The sequence below is a fragment of the Myotis yumanensis genome, unplaced genomic scaffold (genome assembly GCF_028538775.1).
Source record: "Myotis yumanensis isolate MYYU_CA2020_CCGP unplaced genomic scaffold, mMyoYum1.0.hap1 SCAF_7, whole genome shotgun sequence".
Taxonomy (NCBI): domain Eukaryota; kingdom Metazoa; phylum Chordata; class Mammalia; order Chiroptera; family Vespertilionidae; genus Myotis; species Myotis yumanensis.
In genome coordinates, this window is record NW_027223758.1 from 32,684,443 (window position 1) to 32,711,427 (window position 26,985).

The 26,985-nt window shown below is 49.2% G+C and overlaps 1 protein-coding gene and 1 long non-coding RNA gene across 2 annotated transcripts in view; one reads left to right on the top strand and one right to left on the bottom strand.

Moving 5' to 3' along the window:
• Positions 1 to 1,023: 1,023 nt before the first annotated feature.
• Positions 1,024 to 7,010, top strand: TCF15 (transcription factor 15). The gene is made up of 2 exons (XM_070420084.1): positions 1,024 to 1,599; positions 6,540 to 7,010. Exons 1-2 carry the CDS (start codon positions 1,081 to 1,083, stop codon positions 6,612 to 6,614), a joined length of 594 nt encoding a protein of 197 aa, XP_070276185.1. The 5' UTR covers positions 1,024 to 1,080; the 3' UTR covers positions 6,615 to 7,010.
• Positions 5,647 to 26,985, bottom strand: part of LOC139013780 (uncharacterized) — a 55,218-nt gene continuing 33,879 nt past the window's right edge. Inside the window, exons 4-5 of the long non-coding RNA XR_011472122.1 lie at positions 9,030 to 9,115; positions 5,647 to 5,873 (exon numbers count right to left, since the gene is read on the bottom strand). This is a non-coding gene — a long non-coding RNA (uncharacterized lncRNA). The remainder of the gene's footprint in view (positions 5,874 to 9,029; positions 9,116 to 26,985) is intronic.

The window sequence follows — 26,985 nt, forward strand, 5'->3', positions numbered from 1 at the left end:
AGGTATGTGTACAAGTCAGGGGGTCTGCAGCTTTCCAGGGTGTGACTGTGAGGAGAGAGGGAGAGAAACTTGCATTTGATTCTAGGGATGGGTGGAAAGGTGGGGGATATAGTGCCCCCATTCACCACTTGTAAGGCTAAAGGCCAGAGCTCTTATCTGGAAATCAGGGGTACGCACCCACGACCTCAGTGAGGAGCACAAAAGATCAGTAAAGTGGTGGGTGCCAGACACCAGTAGGACCTCAACCAAAATGTCACCTCCGTAAAAGGCAAAGAGTTTGTTTTGTGTAAATCTGTATCCTCAGACTTTAAACCATGCCTGACACATAGGAGGGACCTAAGACATATTTATTGAATGAATGGAGCTACTGGTGGTTTTGTTCTTGCTTTGCTTTGGTTTTGTTGTTTTTTGTCCTCGGGGATGTGACGCCTTATTTTGGAAAGATTATAGTGTTTCTCCAAGTGTTCTCCACGACATCACCATCGTGGACGTACAGCAAATTCCTGGGCCCCGGTCCAGACCTGCTGGGTCAGGATGGGAGGAATCAGGCATCTGTACTGTCAAGATCCCTTCTCCCCTTTCCCAATTCTTACCCAAGGAAGTTTCAGAACCACAGAATCAGAATGCGAGGGCACAAAAACCTGAGCTGCTTCCTCCCAACGCCCCTACCGAACGAGGAAACGAAGCCCAGCGAGAAGGGACCAGTTCGCAATCTCTGCAGGTTTAGGATGCGGATAACAAGTCCGTTTTGCGCACATGCCACCCGACCCATCCAGACTCCCGGCATTTGCCCAGCTCGCCCGCGGGGACCGGGAGCTTTCAGGGCGGGCCACCAGCTCCCGGGACGCTTTCAACCTGGGGAACGGGGGCGGCGGGCGAGTCGCCATTGGCCGGGGCACAGCGGGCGCGTCCTCATTGGCCAGGAAGGAGCCCACCCGCTCGGGCCGGGGCGGCCGCGTGGTGGGCCCCGCCCTCGGCTATAAGGCGGCGGCCGGCGGGGCCGTGGGAGCGCGCGGGAGCGCACGACGGGGCGCGGCCGAGGCTGGGACGCAGCGCTCGGAGGAACGCGGCCCGGTGCCCATGGCGTTCGCGCTGCTGCGCCCCGTCGGCGCGCACGTGCTGTACCCGGACGTACGGCTGCTGAGCGAGGACGAGGAGAACCGCAGCGAGAGCGACGCCTCCGACCAGTCATTTGGCTGTTGCGAGGGCCTGGAGGCGGCGCGGCGCGGCCCGGGCCCCGGGGGCGGCCGGCGAGCGGGCGGCGGCGCGGGCCCGGTGGTGGTGGTGCGACAGCGGCAGGCAGCCAACGCGCGGGAGCGGGACCGCACGCAGAGCGTGAACACGGCCTTCACAGCGCTCCGCACGCTCATCCCCACAGAGCCGGTGGACCGCAAGTTGTCCAAGATCGAGACCTTGCGCCTGGCGTCCAGCTACATCGCGCACCTGGCCAACGTGCTGCTGCTGGGCGACGCGGCGGACGACGGGCAGCCCTGCTTCCGAGCGGCCGGCAGTGCCAAGAGCGCGGTCCCCGCCGGCTCCGACGGCGGCCGCCAGCCACGCTCCATCTGCACCTTCTGCCTCAGCAACCAGCGCAAGGGGGTGAGTGCGCGGCCAAGTGCGGGCGGGAGGTCATGGGGGTCAGGGCTTCTTACGGAGCAAAAGAGGGCCGGAGACCCCAGTGAACGTGGAGTTCGTGGGGCGTGTGGTGCTCCAAGCCCAGGGTTTGGTATGGAACAAAACCACTTGCTTAATGTCTCCCGGTCAGAAGGTGTGCAGGAAAGCCCAGAGCACACGCAGGATTGAAAACAGCGATCTTCAACATTTCCATCTCATGGCACACATAAGCTAATTACTGAAATTATGCGGCACACCAAAACGTATGTTTTTTGTTGATCTGACCAAATTTTGATTCATTCACACCAGCTATTGTTGTGTTGGCTGTTGTCATTTTAAAAATATATACATTTTTGTTGACTTCAGAGAGGAAGGGAGAGGGAGAGAGAGATAGGAATATCAGTAATGAGAGGGAATCATTGATCGGCCGTCTCCTGCACGCACCACACTGGGGATCTGCACGCACCACACTGGGGATCGAGCAACCTGGGTCTATGCCCTGACCAGGAATCTAACCATGACCTCCTGGTTCATAGGTCAGTGTTCAACCATTGAGCCACGCCAGCCAGGCCTGTTATTATTTTTTGACAATCTAAAAGGAAAGAGATCAGTGCCCCTGATTAATTAGTCAGGTATTGCATTAAAAATTCATCCAAGGACCGCCCCCCCCAACCAAAGGTGTGCTAGGAAGAGGGCATGAGGAAATAATAACAAAGCCCATCATTTATTGAGCTCTTCCTATGTACCAGATGCTTTCCTGATCATTTTTTTTTTTTTTACCTTCACAAGAACTTCATCAGGCTGGTAGTGATCCTGCCTGTGAGGCTGTGAGGCAGGGATGCCAGCACTTACGCAGCTGGGAAGCCAGAAGGCAGATTCTGAGCTTACCTGAGCTACCCTGACCTTGAAACAGTTGTCTCCTATCCAGAGACCTGATCCAAGGCAGGTGACTGAGAAGGGGATGCATACCTGCAACCAAGAGCCTGTGGTACCCAGCTGATGAGCAGTAGGAGTGAAGATGGGGGTTTCCTGGGGGCACCCAACCCCAAAAGGGACGCAGTGCTGGGCGAGGGCACTGTGGACTCGGCTTGGCCGAGCTGGAATTAAGCTCCTCTGCTCTGTCCTGGGTAAGGATGAGAAGCAGGCTGGTGGTGATGAATGGGGCTGGGGAGCAGCAGAGGTTGCCAGGGGGCTCTCATGGTAAAAGCTAGTTCTCCTCCTGGCCAGGCCCCAAGGAGCCTGCTTCACCCCCAGCCTTTCCCCTTTCTGACTTGGGCTATTCTTGCATTAAGGACTCTGGTCTGTGTGACAGCTTTGGAGTCCAGCTGCTACCATGTAAATCTGGGGAAATAGAGGCTGAGAATGGCCCATTGCCTTTCCAAAAGTGAAAGGGCATGGAGTCAGGCCTCTGAGTTCCCCAGTCTTTGATTCTCATGGCTGCCCTACAGTGTCCTGGCCTCAAACCACCTCTTCTGGCTCATCAGACTCCCATTCTGGCCTCTAACCCCCATGGCTGCCTCAGTTTCCCTGAGAGTCCCTGCTGCTCTCAGCTGTGGGCCCCAGTCAGTGCTTCCGACTGAGTTGGGAAGTTGGAGTGGGCCTTCAAAAGCCAGCCTGGGTGTGGAGCGCCCTCCGTGATACTCCCTGACTGCCTTTCACGCTGCTGTGTCCTGTCGTTCAGCAAACCTTAACTACCCAACAGCCGCCTTTTGTCAGCTCTGAGAACATTCCCAAAGAGGCAGACTGTGGACCCTCACTCACCAGTCAGGACTCCTGGTGTGGTGTCAGGGCCAAGGGCAAGGAGATGAGAACAGGGATGCTGCGGCCTGAGGGTGGGAAGGGGGAGAGACAACAGGACTGTCAGAGCCCAGAGGTAGCCCACAACCAGTGGGCTCAGTTCCTGGTGGACGCCTGGGAATGAAGTCAAGCAGATGAGGGAGTTCGGACAGGTGTTCTGGAAGAAGGGCACAGCACGAGTTGGAGCCAGACCTAGAGAAGGAACAGGGAAGACGTTGAAGGTGGTGGAATAGAGAGGAGAGGCAGAGACTGGCCAGTGACACCGGTCTTGCTGAGCAATGATCTGCTGTGCTAAGCACTCATCACGGGTTATCACTCCTTGGCAGCCTGAAAAGGAGGTGCTCTGGTTATCCACACCTGCTTAGAGATGCTGTCACTGGTTCAGATACACAGCCCATGATGGAGCCAGGATTCGAACTCAGGCCTGGGTGATTGGGATGTGGAAAAAGTTAGTGTGGGAGGGCCTGTAACTGCAGGCCTAGGGCAAAAGGTGTGTCTATCATGCGCCCATCGTAGGTAAGTTGGTCTCAGGTCTGTCCCACAGGTCATGAACCCTTGCCTGGGTCTGGCTGCTTCCTTGGGATCTGTTACAGGACCAAGAACCCAGCCAAATTTGGCTACAGAAAGCATGCTCTCAACTCCACAGGCTCCTCTGGGAATAGGTGAAAGGGGCCATCCTGGCCAGCTTTGGCCCCTCAAAGACTTGATTGGAAGGAAACGGCCTGTCTTAGGGAACTCCTGGGGGCTCCCTTCTGAGCTTTGCGGGGGCCAGAGAGCTCTAAGACTCCAGACCCTATCCCTTCACTGGCTGGTCTGGTGTTGAGGTCACCATGGAAACAGCTCCCTGGAGGCCTTCTGTGGTAGAAGTAACAATTGTGAGATAGAAAGGGAGTTCTTGTCTCTATGCTGTTTCCCCTTTTATCACCTAGGGCATTGATGGCGAACCTATGACACGCGTGTCAGAGGTGACACGCGAACTCATTTTTTTGGTCAATTTTTCTTTGTTAAATGGCATATAAATATCAAAAATATAAGTCTTTGTTTTACTATGGTTGCAAATATCAAAACATTTCTATATGTGACACGGCACCAGAGTTTTTCAAAATGCTGGCACGCCGAGCTCAAAAGGTTCACCATCACTGACCTAGGGGGTGAGGGTGGGATAGGACTGTCTTATAAGGCCCTCCCCAGTTGATGCTCTCAGCTATGGAGCAGAAGTGGCACCAAGGGCTTTAGGGTGAGGAGGTGCCATTACCAGATGATGTTGATAATACTTGTGTGAACATTGAACACATACTGTGTTCCTGACACTGTGCTTAGGGCTTTATCAGGGTTAATATGTGTAGTCGGCACAGTAACTCCACTTTACACATAGGGAACAGAGGCTCAATGAGGTGAAGTCACTTGTCTGAGGTCCAACAGGTAGTCCAAGGCATAGCAGAGATTGAAGCTCAGATCTGTCTCACCGGAACCCACTTCCTAACCACGGTGCTTCCCAGAGCCCTTGGCGCTGAGTTCCTAAGAGACACAGAAGCTAGGCCTAGTCAGGGCCTCTTCAAGTGCTTTTGGCAGTTTACAAGCTTCTTCCACAGCTGCATTGGCAAGTAGAGTAATTCTGTCCCCATTTCATAGATGAAGAAACTGAGGTTCAGTCCCAGCATTCTCATGGGACTGAGGTCTCTCGGTGACCACCAGACTCGGGGTGGAGGTGGCTCTTCCTGAAGACATAGATGAAAGGGTGGGAGGCTGGTTTTCCATCCCCCATCCTCAACACTAAACCCTCCTCCCCCTACCCCATCCCTCCTTCTCCGACACTCCTGCCAGAGTTTGTCTGAGAAGCCCAAGCCCCAGGCTCTGCTGGGACTGTGGCCTCAGCCCTCAAAATAGCCCTGCCTGTGAATGAACACGCTGTCCCTGGGCCCAGAGAGCCTCAAGGGAGGCTTGGCTCACATCTGGATGGATCTGCCCCAACCTGGGCCCAAGGGCGGAGGGGAGCAGGGGGCAGAGCTCCCAGATGGTCAGCTCTTTCTCTAGATGCCTGAGAAAGATGCCTGTCCCGTCACCTCCTAGTGAAGCACAGAGGGTGAGAACGTACAGTGGGATTTCAGACACTACCACGTCCTGGAAACAAGACAGACTGTTGGACAACATGCATTTCCAGCCCAGCTCTTTTACCAACTGGCTGGGTGCCTCTGGGCCAGTCACTCAACAGCTGGAGGCCTTTAATGTCTGTGATCTTGCTGGCTTTACAGTGAGGATGAAACCCACGTGTAAGACCTCAGGATATTGGGTAGAAAATGCCCCTGTGGGGTGAAGGGCTGGTGGCCTCAGGTGCTGCTACCATTAGCTCCTCTTCCGATGGTCACCACTGATTCAAGCAACATCGCTTGGCACCTGCTACATGCCAGGTCCTGGGCTGGAACTGGGGTCACAGAATGAAGAACATTCCCCGAGCTCCCAGCCTGATGGAGACAAAGAGAAACCCAGTCATCCCCCTTCTGAGATATCCTGGTGGAATGTCCCCGGAAAGGCAGGAAGTGCTAGCCAATTGCAGGAATAGAGAAACCTTCCCAGGGAGACAGGAGCAGAGAGCATATTTCCTGGCAGAGGGAACACGCTGAATGAAGGCTGGGAGGAAGAATCCATAGTCTCCTTTTGAGGTCAATGAGTAAGCCATTGGGCATATAGCCAGGCACTGGGGATAGCATCACTGTGGGTTTTGTTTTGCCCTTTAATGTAAAATATTTAAATGTACTGGATTCTTTTTAAAAAGCAACTGACCACGTAGGGAAGAAATGAGGAAGGTAAAAATGCCTCTCTCCCATTCTGTCTCCCCACTATCAGATTCCTCTTCTCTGAGGAAATCTATTAGCAATTTCTTATGTGCCCTTCTCTCTCTCTCGACATCTCAGCACACAGGTTCCTGTGTGCTTTTGTCCTTAAATAATGTTATCTCGACATCATTCCATAGCAGTTCATAAAAAGTTTCTTCTGCCTTATGCTGCAGAGAACTTTATCGAGTGGCTGTGATGTATTTATTAAGTCCCGTATTACTGGACGCAGAGGTTAGTTCCCGTGTTCATTGTGATCTGATCCAGCTTCCTGATACTTCTTTCTCCCTCCTGTAGAGCGGCCGTCGTGACCTGGGAGGCAGCTGCTTGAAGGTGAGGGGGGTGGCCCCCCTGCGAGTGCCACGGAGATGAGCCTGAACCCCTGTGGCATTTGCTCCAAGCAGGACCTAGAGAAGGAAGCCAGAGGCCAGCCACTGGTTGAACAGGGGAGAAGACCCCAGGAGCCGATCCTACCCCTCGATTGTATAGGGACCAGAGGACAATGGCTTGGGCCCGTGACCCTTTGGACAGGCCCCCTGGGACATCTCTACCCCACCGTGGAGAGCTGTGAAGACCCATCCAGCTGGCCCCAGCCCTGGCTGGTCAGAGACAAGGCAGGACTTTTGGAAAAACAAAGACTGTTGGTGACAGAGGGTGTGTGCATGAGTGAGTGAGTATGTAAATGTGTGTGTGTGTGTGTGTGTGAGAGAGAGAGAATTGGTGGGTTTAAATAAAAGGTATTTTTAAATAAAGGATGTTCCCAACTGAGGAAGGAAAGGGTTTGGGGGACATCGGCGGTCAGAGGTGACCCTTCTCCTGGACCTTGGCAGAGGCACCGATGTCACCAGTGCTGCCCTGTGCCCTGGAGGGATGGGCTGGGAGAATGCAGGAAGACCCCAGAAGTCGGGATAACTAAACTTCCCTCAGAGTCTTCTTGAATACCTGTTGTGGTTGGTAAAGAAACCTTAATTGTATTCACTTTTGAATAAGGAATATATTCATTCATATGGTTCAAAATTCAAAAGGTACAAGAAGGTATAGAGTGAATACAAAGATTGTCAGTGCCAAAGGGTATCACCAGCAGATACCTATCCACCTACCACTTCTCTCTGCAAGCAGCCTCAGCCACCAGTTATGATACCCATTTCCCATGAATAACCAAGCAAATACAGGGGAAAAAAATACCTTTTTTCTTCCACTCTTTATACAAACGGTAGCATGTTACACATTCTTTCTGCTCCTTGCTTTTTTGTTTTGTTTTCGTCTAACTTGGCTGTCATCTCAAATCAGATCACAGAGGTAAAGGGTCCCCTTATTCCTTTAGTGACTGCTTATTGCACTTTATGAATGTACGATGCAGGCATACCTCGGTGATATTGCACATTCGGTTCCAGACCACCACAATAAAGCAAGTATCGCGATAAAGCGCGCCATCATCTTTTTTGCTGGTGGAAGGTTTTTGCCTTAAAAAAAACATCTGTGAAGCGCTATAAAGTAAGGTGTAATACAGCGAGGTATGCCTGTACTTGAACCCATCTCCTATTCCTGTCTTGACAAACGGCTGTGTAGGCACACAGTTTTCCACGTGTACTAAAAGGGGGTATTCTTACCCCTGTTTTAATTGAGATTGTTTGGAGGAATGATGGCGCCTAAAGGTGCACGCTGGCATGTGGCAGGGTGACAATGTGAGATCTGCCCACCTTTAAAGCCCAAAGTGAGCTCCCTCCCCTGCTGGAGACGCCCCAGATGCAGTGCCAGCTCCTGTGACCCCAGTTCTCCCAGCAGCCCCGGGAGGTGGAGGCTGGTGTTTCCCCATTTCACAGGTCCGGCTGAGACCGTGATGGGGACAGCTGGCCAGTGGAGCCCAGAGTTCTTGGCTCTCCAGCTGAGTTCTCTGTCCCTGTGCGGCCAGGATCAGAGAAGCCAGGAGGCAGAGGAGCTGGGAGAGGCTGCAGAGCCAGGCAGCGCCCTCTCCTAAAGGTATGCTCACATGCCTATTGTTTATATTTATTTAGCAAACACTTTCATTGTTTATCAACTGAAGTCTGGCTCCAAAGTCCATGCTCATATCCTCTCTGCCACCCCCTACTTGCCCTCTCTGCCTGAGCCTGAAGTGAGCTGCCCTTTTTGCAGATCAACAAACACTACCCAGCACCCTCACTGTGCCAGACACCACAGGACAGCTGCCTCACAGACAAACCAAGACCCCAGGAGACCAAAGGGGTCGCTGGAGTTGCCAGTCCTGGCTGGAGGAGGCCACGAAACCGCTACATTTAATCCCTTTGGTATAAGGAGTAGAGGAAGGAGGGCCCCAAGGGGCCTGCGTCCTGCCCAGGACAGCTTTCCAAGTGCCCTCTACCTTGCTTCCCCAGTGTTCCAGGGACACTGATGTTCCCATCCAGTTGCGCTTCCCCCTTCGGGAGCTAATTAGGAAAGCACATTGCATTCCCTGCGCATACCCGGGTCCAGGTCCAGGCAGCCCCTGGCAAAGCCACAGGAAAAGGACTGTGACCTCGTCAATGGCAGGAAACCTGGGAGTGGGGAGCAGAGCAGGCACTTGGGTGCTCTGGGCTGGAGGCCCACTGTTGCCACCAGATTTGCTGGGTGACCTCAGAAAAGTTGCTTGACCCCTCTGGGACTCCTTGGCCTGATCTCTAACCAGCAAAAAACAGATGGGACAAAATGATAAGTATTTGTTTTGCCTTGTCAAATAGTTTTAATAGACCATTTATACCCTGGGCAAATAATTCAAATTGTCTCTAACAATATGCAGTGAAAAGTACTTACCTCCCTCAGGTTCCTTCCCAAAGGCAACTGCTCTTTGGCAGTTTCCTGTGTGTCCTTCCGGAAAGGCTCTATACCGATGACTGTTTCTGAAAGAGTATTTGTAGGTTTTCGTTGTAAAAAGAAAAAAAAAAATCAAATGCTACAAGACCCTAGAGCAGCAGTTCTCAACCTGTGGGTCGCGACTCCTTTGGCGGTCGAACGACCCTTTCACAGGGGTCGCCTAAGGCCATCCTGCATATCAGATATTTACATTACGATTCTTAACAGTAGCAACATTACAGTTATGAAGTAGCAACGAAAATAATTTTATGGTTGGGTCACAACAGGAGGAACTGTATTTAAAGGGCCAGAAGGTTGAGAACCACTGCCCTAGAGCTATCACCCATCCCGAAGGTAAGCAGTTAACACTAATCCTGCAGAGTTTTTGTGAAACATACACAATCATTCACAGCATATTCAGTTAAAACTTTCTATCAAAGTGTATCATGCAGGCAGGAAGGTGCACATGCCATTAAAGGTACAGCACGACGAGTTTTCACAAGCTGTGACACCTGTACACCCAGCATGCACATCAAGGAATGCTGTTCACAGCATCCCAGGAGCCCCTCTTGCACTCCTCTGCTCAGACTGGGTTCTTTAAATTGTATTTCCTTTGAAGTAGATAATACATTTTCGGAGTTCACAGTTCAGAAGACACAATAGAGAATGAACTTCCCTCCCACCCACTCAGTTCCAACTCTCAGAGGGAATTACTTAACCAGGGTCTTGGGGATTCCCGGCCAGATAGTCTTTACAGACACAGGCAAGTCAAATTTTTTTTTCACACAAGTTATAACATTTTACACACTGTTCTACTTTTTTCTTAACAATACATCTTGGAGACTCTTCAGTGTTAAAAGGGCTGCTTTACACTTTTTCCCAGCTGCATAGTGTTCCACTCTGCACATTTTGCAGCTTGCTATCTTCCTTGAGTTCTGGGTAAGAGACAGTTAATGTCTACGAGCCTTTGTGTGCAGCAAGGCCAGCCCAACACATGTGGCTTGAGAGGGGACAGCTGCGGACCAGGACCTCTGGGGGCCATTTGGCTAACACCCCTGCCACCAACACACACTTTTTGCCATCAGGATAGGCCAGCCCAGCCAGGCTCCTCCAGGCTCCCTGAGTGAGGGTATTTTAGAGCCAGAGGAGTAAAGGAGCTCAGGGAAAAGAGACTCAGGGTGGAGGGAGTGGATGACCAACTTCAGCCAAGTCACCTGGGACCCTGAAGAGGAGGCTGCAAATGCCAGGTCACATCTTCCACTCCAACGAGGGGCATTAGCATGAGCAAGAATGATCTAGAGTTCATCGTGTTACAATGAGGAGACTTAGCCAATAGAGAGGAAGCAACCTGCTGGGCCTCCGGGAACTCAGGTCTCCCTCCTCTAAGGGAGTACACAGGGCTCCCTTCCCTAAGTCCACAATTGCACGGAGGAAGGCCTCACGGATCGCTCATGGCAATGGGGAAACCAAAGCCCAGAGAAGGACAGCAATGGGCCATGGTCACACAGCATTTGGAGCTGAGCAGAGCTAAGAATGCAGGGCCCTTCCTCCAGACCAGGGCTTCTCCACCTCATTTAATTCCCCTCAAGCCCAAGCCACTTCTATTTTATTAGGCTCCTATTAGATTAAACACACACACACACACACACACACACACACACACACACGCAAAACAGAATTCTGAAAACTGGCATATTTGGCAAGTTAACTCTTAAACACCCATACACAGTCACAAGTACAATGCATTACCATGAGAACGTTAAGTCGAGGATTTACAAACATATTAGGACATCCATGTAAAGTTGAACATCTTTATTCAATCCTGTCTGTGGTTTTCCTTCATGTGGACATGACATCAAAAATCTAGACCTGGACAGCAAAATGCATTGCATGCCCTGAACTAGATCCTGTACGGCAGCGAGAAATTGCTATAGAGAACATTATTGGGTAGTTGACAAAATTGAGATAAGAACAATAGATAAAAGTCTGTTCAATGTTACATTTTCTGAATTTGCTAATAGTATGACTATGTAAGAAGGTCTCCTTGTGCTTAAGAAATACACCCTGAAGTATTATGAAGGGGTAGAGGAACGTGATGGAGGTGACATACTCTCAAATGGTTCAGAAAAAAAAAAAAGTGTGAGTAAGAGCAGGATAAAGCAAATAAGACCCACGGTTAAAACTTGTTGAATCCAGGTAAAGAGTATATGGGAGTTCTTTATATGACTTTTGTCACTTCTCTGTATGTGTGTAAATGACTGCAGAATGAAGAGTTGAGGTCGAGATTTTGGCCCGCTCAGATGTAAGGCCTGCCAGATGGTGTCCTGGCCCCCTCTGACTCTTCCTCACCTCAGCTGCTCCAACAGAGGATGGAAAATACCCCCAGTGGACCCAGGCACCCCTGCCCATGACTCTCAGGCCCCTGTGCCCTTTGGGAGGCTAAGGTGTTCCCAGCCCCCAAGCCTCCTGCCACCATGATTTATGTCCCTGTGAGCCTCAGCAGCTGTGAGCCCGGGTCCCACCAGGCGGCCTGCTGAGGGGGGCCAACTTTTGCTTCTCAGCGTGTCTAATTCAGACCAGACTTACAGGCCCCATGGGCCTGGGATCAGGCTCCCAGGGGGCCAGGGTCAGAGGGCAGGCCAGCAGGGCTTGGAAACCCAGGAGGCACTGAGGGTGAACTGGCTGCAAGGCAGGAGACCTGGCCTGGTCTAGCTTGGCCTCTGCTCCTGTGTGACCTGGGGTGGGTGTCTGCCCATCTCTGGGCCTTGGGTTTCCTCATCTCGGTACAGCCTGCACATGGTGGACCAGAAGGACTTTGTAAACTGGGACAGACTGGCCTTGTAGGAGGGAAGGCTGGTAAAATTTAGGAGTTGATTTTTTTTTTTTCCTGAATGCCCAGATCCTCAAAGGTTGGAAAAATGCCTAACTTTTTGAGGGCCTACTATGTGTCAGTCCTTGGTCTTCCCACTTTACTAAGTTAATTAATACAGGCTATTCAACAAGTTTGTACATTATTGCCCTATTTTATAGATGAGGAAACAGGCCCAGGGAGGTTAAAAAACATGCCGGGGGTCACTTGGTGGCTAATAAGCAAATGGATTTGAACCAGGTAATCTGGCTGCAGAGCCCTACTGGGCTCTCAACCACAGCCCCACACATCTTCATCTAGTCCTATAAGGGCCTGACCAAACTTGCACTTCCAGAACAAGACCGGAAAGGGCATCCCCAGCTTGGCTCTTTACCCCAACCCCCCGCCCAGTGGAGCCAGGACCCAGCTGCACCAAGGGCATCAGAGTCTGGGATGGTCCAGGAAGCAGCACCTCCCATGGGCTCCCCAGTATTGTGGACACTCCCAGGACCGGAGATGCTCAAACGCAGGTTCTTAGAGAGTCACCAGTGGGGACACTGAGGCCCAGAGCAGGTGAGGCGGTATCCCCAACATCACCCAGAGAGTCAGAGATGAGCCAGAACCAGACTCCCATGTGTCCCAGTCATCGCCTGGTGACGCGTCACAGGGCAGCAACGAGTATGAGAGTACGTGACCTTGATGTGACTCACTAGTCAGAGACATCATTTTAAGTGACATACACAATGGCCTCAATCTTGCAACAGAATGCTCATTTCACAGCCTCGAGAAACAAGCCCAAACTAGGCCATGGCATAGCTGTGATTCGAACCCAGGGCGTCTGGTTCCAGATGCCATCACCTGAGCCACAGCAGGAAGGCATAGGATAGAGTATGACTTCACAGAGCAACTTCAGGTGGTGGGTCAGACTGTCAGTCAGTTAGTCAGTCAACAAACACACACTGACCTGCTCGTGAACCAGGCAAGGCTCTAAGGATGATCAGAGAATAAGACAGATGTGGTGCTTGCCCTGGGCAGGCCACACTCTATCAGAAAATCAAGGTCTGAGCAGATAATAAAAATGTGATGGGTGCCCGGATACACCAAGGTTACAGGTTGATTCCCCGTTCAGGGCACGTATAAGAAACAGCCAATGAATGCATAAATAAGAGGAAGAACAAATCTCTCTCTCTCTCTCTCTCTCGTTAATTAAAAAAAAAAAATTAAAGACAAAAATAAATGTGACGGGTGCTTCTAATGCTCACAGGCATGTGTGAGCAGGAGCGAGGAAGCGGAGAAATTATGCTTCGGAGGCAAGAGAAGGGAGGCTTCGCCGAGTGTGAAAGGTTCTGCAAAGTTGTCCAGCCCGCCCTGCATCAGATGGCTGATGGGACACCTGCGGGTCCCTGGGTCCCCCGGAATGTAGCCTGATAATCCCTGGCATCTATCTATCCTCTGAGCAGCTCCGTGGAGCAGTCAAAGCAAGGCAAGCTTTGGAGAGTAGCAACAACCTGGCCTGACTGAGCACCGCCCCTGTGCCAGGCACTGTTTGAGCCTTGTCCCTCGGCTACCCCGCCCCAACCCAGTGAAACATGGCTCCCCAAGGTCCCACCGCCACTGCATGACAGGCCTGGATGTGGACCAGGTACGCAGGTTCCAGAGTCCCCAGCCTCACCTCCCTCCTCTACTGCCCCCCTGCTACATGCCGAGGTTCCCAGGCAGGATGCAACTGTCCCAGATCACAGAGCCAGGCCAGAGGCCCTGCCCACCACACCCTCTGGCTGCCATCATGCTGCAGCATCCCCAGTGCCTCCCCCAGTGCCAGCACATAGTGGGTGCTTCGCAGATACCTGCCAAAGGACCCAGAGGCATCGTGCTGTCCCATCCTGCACACCACCCTGCGGAGTCGATTTTACCCATTTCACAGATGGGGATCAGAAATGAGCAGTTAAACCTCGAACCCAGCTCTGCGGTTCCTCTGTCTGCAGAAAACCCACGCCGCCTGCAAGCTCAGAAGACACTGGCAACGGGCCTTTAACCATAGAGGAGAGAGGGATGGGCCCAGAGCTCAGGGAGGAAAATAGGCGCTGACCAGCTGGGAACTCCGTGGGAATGTCTCTCACCCCCCAACCCCATCCCACCCCAATCTGTCCCCCAGGCAGCAGCCAGGGCAGGGCGAGGAAGGGGTCAGGGAGGCAGGCCACGGATTCCCAAGGAGGACATCCCCTCCTGCCCCTGTGGGATGGCCAAGGAGCCACCCAGGAGCTGGGCCTGTCTTGCTCTCGCTATCCTCACTCTTCTCCTGGAGGCAGCCGCCCCTCCACCCCTCGCCCACCCTCCCCCGCCTCTCCTCCCCGCTCAGCCCAGGCCCACCACCTCCTCCGCCCGCCCGCCCACCCCCGGCTCTCAGAAAGCCCTGGAAAGGCTGCTTTCTTTGAGACAGGAAGGTGTCCTCAAGTCTCAGGAAGGAAAAACAGTCAAGCTGAACCCACCAAGACCGTCTCCAAGGGGCCGGGGCTGGCGCCTGGCCAGGACTGACATCACCTGGGAACTGCCGGAGCCGCAGCTGCAACACGCCTCCTGGGGGGACGCGCTTTTGCTATTTAAAATAATAATAATAATTTTAAAAAAACATTTCCAGTCTGGTGTTTTTAAATGTGCTTTTTATAGTGGGCCCTGCAGTGTGGGTGTGTTGGTGTCCCCCAGTTCTTTCTCCTCACGTCCTGACTTTCACACCACGGCAATGTAGCCTTTCACCAATTCCAGCGAATTCCTGGGAATTCGGGGTAGAACCTCCTGCCAGTGTCTGGCCCACCACCTCAGATGATCTCTTATCTATCTATCTAGATATATTTAATTTTAATTTATAGAAAAATATTAAAAATATTTGCTCACGGTAACAAATTCAAAAGGTATCTAAGAGCATCAGGTGAAAGTACGTCTCTCCCTGCCTCCCAGGCAACCCTTCTTTTACCCAGTGCTCACTCTGTGCCAGGCACTCTTCTAAGCAATTATCTAATATTAACTCATTTAATCTTCATGAAAAGCATGAGTAGGGTTTCCATTGGCGGCTGTCTTGTGAATATTGCTGGAGATATTCTATGTATATAGAAGCAAATCTAGATCTATGACCTTTCCCAATCTCTCTCTTTAAAAACACAAATAGATGCTTTTTATATACCCTGGTCTGCACTTTGCTTCTTTTTATTTTTTTTTCTTTGTTAATCCTCACCCAAGGATATTTTTTTCATTGGTTTTTGGAGAGCGTGAAAGGGAGGAAAAGAGGCAGGGGAGAGAGAGAAACATTGATGTAAGAGAGACACAACAACTGGTTGCCTCCCGCACACACCCCAACCAGCACCAAGGATCGAACCTGCAACCCAGGTATGTGCCCTTAACCAGGAATCAAACCTAAGACCCTTTGGTGTGAGGACTGATGCTCTAACCACTAAGCCAACCGGCCAGGACTGCTTCATTTAAAAAAATATAATGGAATGATTCCATGTTGTGCATACAGAGGTTCCCCATTCATCTTCATAGCTGCATATTATTCCCTTATAAGGGAGGATGTGCCATAACATAATTAAGGTGTCCACTATTGGTGGACATGAAGGATGTTTCCAATCATTTTTTTATTGAATTTATTAGGGTGACATTGGTTAATAAAATTATATTACATTGTTTCAGGTGTACAATTCTATAATACATAATTTATATATTGGATTGTGTGTTTACCACCCTAAGTCAAGTCTCCTTTCCCCCCTTTTTACTCTTTTCTCCCTCCCCCTACCCCATTTCCCTCTGGTAATCACCATACTGTTGTTGTCTATGACCAATGTTTTCTCTTAGGAATAATGCAGCAATGAATAGACAGAGTGATTTTCTAAAAGCATAGACCTCATCAGTCCACTATTTAATATATATATATATATTTTATTGATTTTTTACAGAGAGGAAGGGAGAGAGATAGAGAGTTAGAAACATCGATGAGAGAGAAACATCGACCAGCTGCCTCCTGCACATCTCCCACTGGGGATGTGCCCGCAACCCAGACACATACCCTTGACCGGAATCGAACCTGGGACCTTTCAGTCCGCAGGCCAACGCTAAGTCCACTATTTAAAAACTCTCCATCCTTCTCCTTTGTATGCAGAAGGGCATCTGAAATGGAGGGGTATCAAGAATCCCTCCGAGACTCTGATGAAAGCTCCCCAAATGAACCTGCTCCCCAAAAGAAGCTCATGGACAATTGGCCTTCATGTGAGGTTCAGGGACCCCTGGAAACCCCACTCATGGAGGCAATAATGCCTATACACCTCCCCCCCCCCCCCCCCCACCAGCTGTAAGGTGTGGCCATGGCTTTGAACTGGGCAGTTTGGACTGACAGCTCTTCTGCTTCAGAGTTACAGGGCCTTGGGAAAATGGCTTAATCACACCAGAGCTCAGTTCTCTCATCTCTAAAATGGGGCTAATTATGGCAGCTTCCTCCTAGAATTGTGAAAAATAGATTGGATTCAGACTCTGAAGTGTTTAGCCTGGCACACAGCAAGTCCTCAGCCTAGATTGGCTGGCGGTGATTCTGACTGTGGTGGTGGTGGTGGTGACCATAGTGGTAGTGGCAGTGGTGGTGGGATTGTTCTTATAAGATAAGCTCCAAACTCATTCATTTATTCAACAAATATTTATTGAGAACACACTGTAGACAGGGACTTGGGAAGGACTACTTCACTAAGAGAAGGACTACTCAGAGGTGTGGAAAGCCCCTGGTGACCAAGGTGAGGGCTGGTTGGGGGACGGCCCAGAGGCTGGTTGGAGGCCACTCGGGTCATCCATGTAAAAATGATGACCTCAAAAAAAATAATAAAATAAAATAAAAAGGATGACCTCAACTAGGTAACAGTCATGAAGGCAGGCAAAAGAGGGCAGCAGCCAGCAGAGATATACAGGAAGCAGAGGTGAAATAAATACCTCAATTAAGAGACTGATTGAGTGTGGGAGAGAGGGAAGAGTTGAGTAAAAAGGGTCAGTTCATGCCCCTCCCCTGCCCAGTCCTGCAAGGGCTTCCCATCACTCTTACAATGAAATCCAAGGTCCTCTCCTAGGGTGCCAATCTCTGCTGCCCTTATCACCTCATCTCCCTCCTGCTCCCCTTGCTCTCTGAGCTCCAGGCACACCAGCCTCCTAGCAGTTCCTGGAACACACCAGGCCCATTGCCATCTGCCTAGAATGCTCTCCCCTCACCTACCTCAAGGCTTGCTAATTCCCTTCATTCAAATCTCTGCTCAAATACCACCTTCTCAAGGAGGCCTGCCCTGACCACCCAAGCTAGAACAACACTCCTCCACCAATCTTTTGTTTTGGGTGTGGTAACATATATATAACATACAATTCTCAATTTTAACCATTTTTAAGTGTACAATTCCATGGCATTAAGTACATCCACAATGCTGTGCAACCATTTTCATCGTCCAAAACATCTTTCCACCAATCTTTATCCCCTTGTCTTAGTTTTCCTTCATATGTCATTACTACCTGGCTCTACTAGTATGATATTTATTTATTTATTTATTTTGTTTACTGCCTGTCTCCTTTGACTAGAATGGAAACTACAAGAGGACTAGGACTTGCCTGTATTGTCCACTGCTATCTCACCAGCCCTTCAAGAGTGCCAGGCACATAGTAGGTGCTTCATAAATGATTGTGGATAACTTAACCGATGAAGGAAGGAGGATGCAGGCAAAGGAATGGACTGATTTTCTGCACAATTCAGGCACATCCCTCCCTACCAGTCCCTTTCCCACCACTTCTCTACCCTTTCCCTTCTCCCAGCCACCTTGCAGGTTCCACTGCCAAGCCTTTGCCCAAGCTGCTCCCCTCACTGGAAATCTTGTTTCTTCTTCATGCATCAAAATCCTCTTCATTTTTCAATACCCTACTCAGGTCCTACCCCCATCACAAAGGATTTCCAGCCAATTCTTCATCACCCCAACTGCTCTCCTTTTCCAACGTTCCCACGTGTTTCTACCTGGAATTGGCCAGTTCTCTTTTGGTTGTAAGTGACAGAAATCCAACTCAAAGTGGCTAATGGAAAAAAAAAAAAAGATGAGTGATTGGTTTCCAGAACTGACTTCAGGACACTGATTTTATGGCTGAATGCAGATGATCTTAGAGTATCATTAGAACTGTCTCCATGTCAGCTTCATTCTCAGAGAGCCTCCCTCTGTTAGAGACAACGATGGCTGCCAGCAACTCTGGATCACAACTATCCTTTCAGAGACTCCTTTGGAGTGGGCCATCTTCCCAGCAGTTCCAGCAAAAGTCCTGGGGAAGGTCCCCCTTGGCCTGACTTGGGCCATGTGTCCAACTTTATGCCAATCCCTATGGCCAAAGGAATGAAGCATTCTGATTGGCCAGGCCTGGTCATGTGCCCACCTTTGACGTGGATGTGGGGTTTGCCTGGCCTGAGCTACAACAAGCAAGAGTGGGGGAGGGATGGTTTCCCAAAAGAAAATGGGGAAATGAACACTCTGCAGGCAAAAGCCCTAGATGTCATTAGCAATGTCTGTTGGAGCACTTGCCACACTGCCTCCAGGAACTTGAATTATTTGTGTAGGATGTGTCTTTCCCCTGAGTCCCCTTGGGGCAAAGTCCAGCACCCAGTGCAAGATCTAGCACATGCTCAGTGCTTGATGAAACCCAACGTGCTTCTCTCCTCTCCGTCAGGGCCCAGGCCCTTTTTGCTCCGGCTGTGACTTGGCCAGCTTTGGAGGACCAGTGTAGTGGCAAGGCCGATAAGAGTGCACATGATCTCTGGCCCTTGCCCAACCCCTCTGGCACAGGTTGTCCCCACCACAGAGGGACCAGGCAGTCCAGTTCTCAGTCCGTGTCATTAGTGTGCCCTTGAGAAAGTCCCTTCCCCTCAGTAAGCCTGTGGTCCCTTCTGTTAAGTAGGGGCTGGGAGAAGCATTTGACCTGAGAGGCATTTCATCCTTTTCAGCCCATCACACTCCTCTTCATTATTCTTTTCATGTCTGGGTGCCACCTGTGCTGCCAGTTACATAACATGTTCTTCTTTAAACAGACCCTCTTTTAAAAACATAAAAATATTCATTTCAAAAGGGAACTTTAGATCCCTCCATAAATGGAAAACCAGTATCCCGTGCCATAAATAGAAGGTAACCATAAAAATAAGTACAATGAAAACAAAACAATGTCATTAAATTCTTGCCAAATCCGGCTGCCTGCAGAAGGCTCCGAGGTGGAGGCTGGCTCCCTGCTAAAAAGGGAAGTCAGTGTTAAGAGAGGTGTTAAAAACACACCAGCATTCCAGGGAGACTTTCTCCTTCAGAACAAGTTGAAGGAGAAATGGAAAGGGAGGAAGGCTCTCACTCTGGGCTTTGCCGCTCTTTAGTTGGGTGGGGCTCCACCCAGCAGCAGCTCAGGCGGAGCCCATGGCACCAGCCCTCTCCCAGGAAACAGTGAACCTTGCTATCTCGTCCCATAGAGGGGCTGTGTCTCCCCTGCACGCAGGCCAGGTGGGAGGTCAGAGCCCCAGCCAGGATGAAGCCCAAGTCTGGGCCTCTGATTCAAGTTTCAGGATAAATGAGAGACGGATAGACAAATCCCTACCAGCTCAGTCCTAACTACCCTCACCAAGCATATAGCCTTGGGCAATAACAATACATTTTTTTCATTTGCATAAATTTGCTTGAAGAAACTCTGGAACGATCAGAAACTAATAAAAGTGGTGGGAACCAGGAGTGAGAATGAGACTTTGACAATATCTTTATTTATATATTTTAAACCGTATGAATATATATGGTTTAAATATACTCCATTTTTAAATAATAAAGATAAATATTTGTTAGTCTGTTGTGTAAGCGGACTTGATGTTAGGCACTGTGAGTTCATTCATTCATTCATTCCTTTCATTTATTTACTCTCTTATAAACTAATGGATTCAATGAGCATCAGCACAAACCACTGAGGCTTTATTTGTTCATTGTTCATTTATTCAGTGAACTAATGTTTATCAGACTCTGTGACTTTGTTCACTTTGTGGGGATACATTGGTGGTAACTCCTGTTCTCAAGGAACTAACAGTGTAAAGGGGGAGGCAGGGAGCCTAACAGACAAGTGAGCCCCACAACTTGTGCTGTAGAATCCTGTACATTCTTCTGGGTGGGGTTAGGGTGCAGTGAGGGAAAGTCAGGAGTAGCAAGGGTGAGGTTGGACAGCTCATGGGGCCACATCAGGAAGTCTGGTCACCAGGGAGAGGAGTTCAGGCATTATGCAGCAGGAAATGGGAGGAGGGGGTTGTCTTTGATGCTGAGATAAATCCCACCTCATACCTGCCCACTCTCACAAAATGCCTCTCCAGTCCAACATTCTCTTCATTTCCAGGGCCATCTATATCTATATCTATATCTATATCTATATCTATATATATATCTATATATATCTATATATATATCTATGTAGATATATATATAGATATATATAGATATATATATAGATATATATATATTTACTACTACTACTACTACTACTAGAGGCCCAGTGCATGAAATTCATGCATGGGAGGGGAGGGTCCCTCAGCCTGACCTGCACCATCTCCAATCCAGGAGCCCTCAGACAGTCGGACATCCCTCTCACAATCCGGGACCACTGGCTCCTAACCACTCACCTGCCTGCCTACCTGATTGCCCCTAACCACTCTGCCTGCCTACCTAATCACCCTTAACTGCTCTCCCCTGCCGGCCTGATTGCCCCTAACTGCTCTCCCCTGCTGGCCTGATCGCCCCTAACCGCCTCTGCCTCAGCCCCTGGCACCGTGGCTTTGTCCAGAAGGATGTCCAGAAGATACCCAGTCTAATTAGCATATTACCCTTTTATTAGTATAGATTTTAGAGAGAGAGAGAGAGAGAGACATGTATGAAGTATAACTCATCGAAGAATCAGGACGATTTAGAGATGAAATACATAGCTTCATTCTGAAGAGAGCTAAAAAGTTTGATAAAAGCCATACGTTTGACAAAACTGAAAAAAAAAAAAAGAGAGAGAGAGAGAAAAAAGGAGAGAGAAAGAGGGAGAGAAACATCAATGAGAGAGAAACATCAATGGGCTGCCTCTTGCATGCCCACCACCAGGGATAGAGCCTACAACCCAGGCATGTGCCCCAACCAGGAATCAAACCAGCGACCTCTTGGTGCATGGGACAACTCTCAACCAACTGAACTACACTGGCCAGAGCACTTGGGCCATCTTTCATGTCTGCTGTCAGCTTTTGCCCAAATAACTACTATAGCCTACTTGCTAGTCTCACTCCTCTATTTTGTCCCCCTCCAGTTTACAGCTGTCAGAGTTCTCTTTTGAGACTTAAAATCTGACACAGTCACTCCACAGTTTAAACCCTGTAATATCTTGCTCCTAGAATAAAATCCAAACTCCTTACTGTGGCCCACAGTGTGTTGTATGAGCCAGCCCCTGTCAACATCGCTGGCCTCATTTCCCAAGCTCTCCCTCAGTCACTGTGCTTTGGTCACCGGCACCTTTACTGGTCCTTAGATACACCAAACTCTTTTCTACCTCGGGGCCTTTGTGCATTCTGCCCTCTCTGCTTGGAATGCCAGCTTCTTCTCATTCTCCAGGTTTCATCTTAAATATCACCTTCTCAGGAAAGTCTTGCATGATTTCAAACAGGGATCAGCAAACAATACCCATATCCCAAATCTAGCCTACCACCTGTTTTTATAAATAAAATTTTATTGGAACACAGCCATGCCCATTCATTTCCATATTGCCTCTAGTATGGTTGCTTTCCCACAATGGCAGAGCTGAGAGTGGTGACAGAGACTAGATATCCCTCAAAGCCTAAGATACTTACTGTCTGGTCCCTTACAAAGTTTGCTGACCCCTAATCTAAAGCAATTCTCTCTTCCCAAGTTTATTGTATCACTACACTTACTGATTTCATGGCACTTACAACAATCTGTAATCATTTTGGTTGCTGCTGTTGTTGTGTGTTGTCTCAAAGAAAATTCAGAGACAAAAGCATTTAGATATCAAATTAAAAAATTTACCTGAAAAGAAGTTTCACAAGAGGATCTGGGTTTCAGAACAATAAATCACCAAATGAAAACTATAACAGTTACTTCGAGGGGAAAAAATTACCGAGGGTTAGCCTGTCCAAGGTAGGAGAGACAGCAATTTTCTCACCTGAGTTTTATATCTGCAAAGGTAATCACATGTTTTCAGATGGGGTTTTGCAGACATGAAATAAAGTCGTTTTTGTTAGGGAGTGAGTAACTCACAGGAAAGGCCCAAGACTTCATTTATTTGGGGATTTAGAGCTAGACAGAAGAGCCCTGGTTTTTCTCAGGGTACAAAGTGCTTTTATAATCTGATTTTAGACAAAAATGGCAAAGACTCAGTTTGGCTTCCAGAAATTGTGTGTTCCCCAGCCCTCCACCCCACTATTAGAACATAAGGCAACATTATAACCTTCCCCCTGAGGGAGATACTGTGTCTGTATGGCTTACCTCTGTGTTACCAATACCTAGCACAGGTCTGACTCATATCAGGGAAAATTGTAAAAGACTTGAAAAAGAAAAAAAGCCCACAAAGATCACCGGATATCCTATGGCATGCTATACCTTGTCATCACCACATCTCAGGTCATCTGATTCTGTGGCAATCATGCCTTTCTAATATATATTGTTTATTGATTTCAGAGAGTAAGGGAGAGGGAGAGAGAGATAGAAATGATGAGAGAAAAATCATTAATCGGCTGCCTCCTGCACACCCCACACTGAGGATCCAGTCTGAAACCCTGGCCAGGAATCAAACTGGCCGGGAAATTATGCCTTTATCTTCGATGCATCACACATCTCTGTAGATTGTAACAAGGCTGATAGCAATACAAATAATTCTTGTCCATAGAGATGCAAATACATTTTATCTGCTTGAGGTGCAAGTGATTCCCCCCACCCCCGGTCCTCTTGAAAGAAAATCATTTTGCATCTTTAGCAAATTAATTTCAGCATTCTTCATTGTGTGTTTGTGTGTGTGTGCGATTCCCTCATAAGTTAATGATTTTAATAAAAACTCTGACACGTGTTCATTTTATATTTGAACAAGAGGCATGATTTTACTCTTGAAAAATGATCTTCTATCATCTCTCTTGTTAAATACTGGTGTAATGAATGCTGGAATTAATACTGAATATGCTTTCAGAGCATCCTGTGCTTCTTTGTAGGGCTGATTTAATAATTTAGTAATTATAGTTATTCATGCATTTATTTTTGTATCATCTGTCTCTATTGACCATAAGCTTCCTGAGGGCAAGGACCTTGTCTGACTTGCTTGCCACTGTGCCTCCTGAGGCTAGCATGGTAACTCCTGACACATATGATTATACATACATATGTATGTATGTAGATTGTTCGCATGTATATATACACATGTATACACACACACACACACACACACACACACACATATATATATATATACCAGAGGCCCAGTGCATGGATTCATGCACTGGTGGGGGGCGTGACCTGCGGGAATCAGCAAGCTGTGGGAGCACCGCTCATCCCGGTCAGTCAAGCAGCTGTGGACCCACCCTCTGAGCAGCTGCATATCATATATATATATATATATTTTAGAGGCCCGGTGCACAAATTCATGCACTGGTGGGGTCCAGCTTGCCTACCCTGATGGGGGCCATCAGGGGCGGGCCAGCTGGGGTGAGGGGTCGTGGACAGGGCCAGCCGGGGTGAGGGGCCATGGGTGGTTTGCTGGCCAGCCCCACCCCCCAATCAGGGTCCAGATGCCCACTCAGGGGTGGGGCTGGCCAGGGGGAAGGGCTGCAGGCATTCCAGTCATTCCACCTTTCGGTCGATTTGCATATTAACCTTTTATGATATAGGAGAGAGAGAGGGAGTGGGCTATGTGCTGCCCAGTTTAGAACAGACCTGGAAACCTCTTTGAAGCCCCCAGTACAAGATGAAATCCTTTCTGGAAAAAGGACTCAAATTATTTCTAGGACAGATTGAATAATTAGAGGAGGAAGGAGAGAGAGAGAGAGAGAGAGAGAGAGAGAGAGAGAGAGAGAGAAGATGAGAGGTGGAAGGAAGAGAGAGAAGGAAGGAAAGAAGGAAGAGAGGGAGGGAGGGAGGGAGGAAGTAGGGAGGGAGGAAGGAGGGAGGGAGGAAGGAAGGAGGGAAGGAAGGAAGGAGGGAGGAAAGGAAGGAAGGAAGGAGGGAGGGAGGGAGGAAGTAAGGAGGAAGGAAGGAGGGAGGGAAGGAAGGAAGGAGGGAGGAAGGAAGGAGGGAGGGAGGGAAGGAAAAAAGGAGGGAGGAAGGAAGGGAGGAAGGAAGGAAGTAGGGAGGGAGGAAGGAAGGAAGGAGGAAGGAAGGAAGGAGAAGGGAGGAAGGAAGGAAGGAGGGAGGAAGGAAGGAGGGAGGGAGGGAAGGAAAAAAGGAGGGAGGAAGGAAGGGAGGAAGGAAGGAAGTAGGGAGGGAGGAAGGAAGGAAGGAGGAAGGAAGGAAGGAGAAGGGAGGAAGGAAGGAAGGAGGAAGGAAGGAAGGAGAAAGGAAGAAGGGAGGGAAGGAAGGAAGGAGGGAGGGAGGGAGGGAGGGAGGGAGGGAGGAAGGAAGGAAGGAAGGAAGGAAGGAAGGAAGGAAGGAAGGAAACCACTGATGGTTTTCTCTGACAGGAATGGGCCCATGGTGTTCCAAACAAACACCTCCCCATCCCCCCCAACTTTAGGCACCATTTATCCTCACCAATGAGATAAGAGTGGGCTGTTGAGCATCCCCTGAGGGAAGAGCTGTGGTTACTAAGCCATCCTCCCCCACCTCCATGCTGCTCCCGCCTTTCCAGGCTCCTCTATGCCCCTTTACCCAGTCCAGCCCTCTTGCCAGTCACCTTCCTGTGTCTCTCCAGTGAAGCTGGCTGCCTCCCAGAGGCCCAGCCTGACCTTTAATCCTCTCCGCTTTGGTCATCACCAGCAAAAGCCCTCTCACCCACTTGTTCTGATTCCATCAAATCATCAATCTGAGAGGTCCTCTCTGTAAGTCTGAGCTAGAAGCTGCCAGGGACATCAGGGTAATTAAAATAACCCCCTGCCCTCAGGGAACTTGCAGTCTAATGGGAGAGAGGCTATCTTTCCCTATGGAGTCTTCACACTGTGGACACTACTGGTGCCCACACATCTTCTCATCTGTGCCAGAGACCACTCGTTGCCTCTCATATCCATTCTCCCTTTCTCCTTTAGAAATAAAACTTCTGACTTTTATCCAAACACTTAGCCACATAGAATAAAGACTACATTTCCCAGCCTCCCCCTTGCATCTATTTATAGCTATGTGACTAAATTCTGACCAGTGGTATGTGGACAGAAGTGATGTGAGCATCTTTTAATTCATGGCTGCCCCTTGTCTTTCCCTCTGCTCACGGGCTGCGGTGTAGACATGGGGGAGTCATCTGACCAGGGCAACACCCTAGAGATGGCAGAACTATAAGAAAGAAGAAGCCTGGGACCCCAACTGTATCATGCTAGTTCTGAATGATTTACACCCAAACTTGAGAAAAATAAAATTCTATCTTCTTTGTGCTATTATTACTTTGGATTTGTGTTAGAATATGTGAACCTATATATTTTTTTAACTGGTCACCCATTTTCTTTGCAATATAATTTAAGCAAGAGCAAAATTTTTGAGTGCCTACTATGTGCCAGGCCCTGTTTAAGAGTCTGAGACACAGAAAAAAAATCTCTACTGTGATGGAGAATACAATTTACTAAATGAATAAATGTATCTAAGTCATGTATGATTCTCTTTTCTGCTGCCTCTCCTTCCCTACTCATGCTCCATGCTCGGTGACCAGCATAACCATATACCATGCCCAACGAATAATGAGAGAAAGGCATGAAAAAGATGTAGAATTTGTTGCCACATGAACTATATTTAAGTCCCAGCTTAACCTCACAGAAGCTCAGTTTCCTCATCTGGAAAATGGGGATAAAAGTAATAACTACTTGGGTTTCTGGGGGGCGGGGCAATATGAGGCAATGCATGGAAGGCTTACAGACAGTGTTTAACACATAGTCAATGCTCAATAAAACATGGCTGCTAGAGTAGTAACAATATTAATTACCTGAGTAACGGTGACAAGGACATCCTAGGGGTCTCTCTTTTGATCCAACGTTACCTAAGAAGCTAAACCTAAGTGTTCCTCACCTCACCACTTCCCTATCTTTCTTCCCCGCTCCCAAGGCCAGTCTCTCCTTCCCTTTGTCAAATCCATGCCAGTCCTAGGGCTTCTGCTGTCACCTCCCCCTGAATGGAGAGCCAAAGTCTAGAAGAATCCCCTGCTCTACTCAGTCTACAGCCAGATCCTGCAGCAGCAGCAGCATTCTTCCACAGCTTCGAGGTGGGTTCTTTCGCTTACATGTCCTCCCAGATTTGGGAAATGGCAACGGGGCTAGTCCAAGAGGCTGGAGGCCTGGTTGCAAGTCTCTGCCCCATTGCTAATTCTCAGTATGGTTGTGCACAGTCACTTCCCCATCTTAGGACTCAGTTTTCCCCCCACAAAAACACCAGTGAACTTCTCCTCATCCCTCTAGACCAGCCGTGGGCAAACTACGGCCCGCGGGCCGGATCCGGCTCGTTTGAAATGAATAAAACTAAAAAAAAAAAAAAAAAAAAAAGACCGTACCCTTTTATGTAATGATGTTTACTTTGAATTTACATTAGTTCACACAAACACTCCATCCATGCTTTTGTTCCGGCCCTCCGGTCCAGTTTAAGAACCCATTGTGGCCCTCGAGTCAAAAAGTTTGCCCACCCCTCTTCTAGACCCAGCTCAACTGCCACCCCTTTGTGAACCTTCCCCTGATTCCCTCAGGTAGGTGGTGGCTCTTTTCTCTGTGTTCTCCCCCACGGTACATGATGCAATCATTCCTCTATTATAGCAGCCATCACCTTGTGTATAACTCTTGGCTTGTCTGTTTTTCCCTACTAGACTCTGAACCACTTGAGGACACATTGTAATTTATTTAGTCTGTAT

What these genes read in the sequence shown, in the direction of transcription:
- TCF15 (XM_070420084.1), top strand. Translation starts at nt 1,081, where the DNA reads ATGGCGTTCGCGCTGCTGCGCCCCGTCGGCGCGCACGTGCTGTACCCG. An exon ending in TCAGCAACCAGCGCAAGGGG is followed by an intron (nt 1,600 to 6,539) that starts GTGAGTGCGCGG and finishes TCCCTCCTGTAG; the next exon opens with AGCGGCCGTCGTGACCTGGG.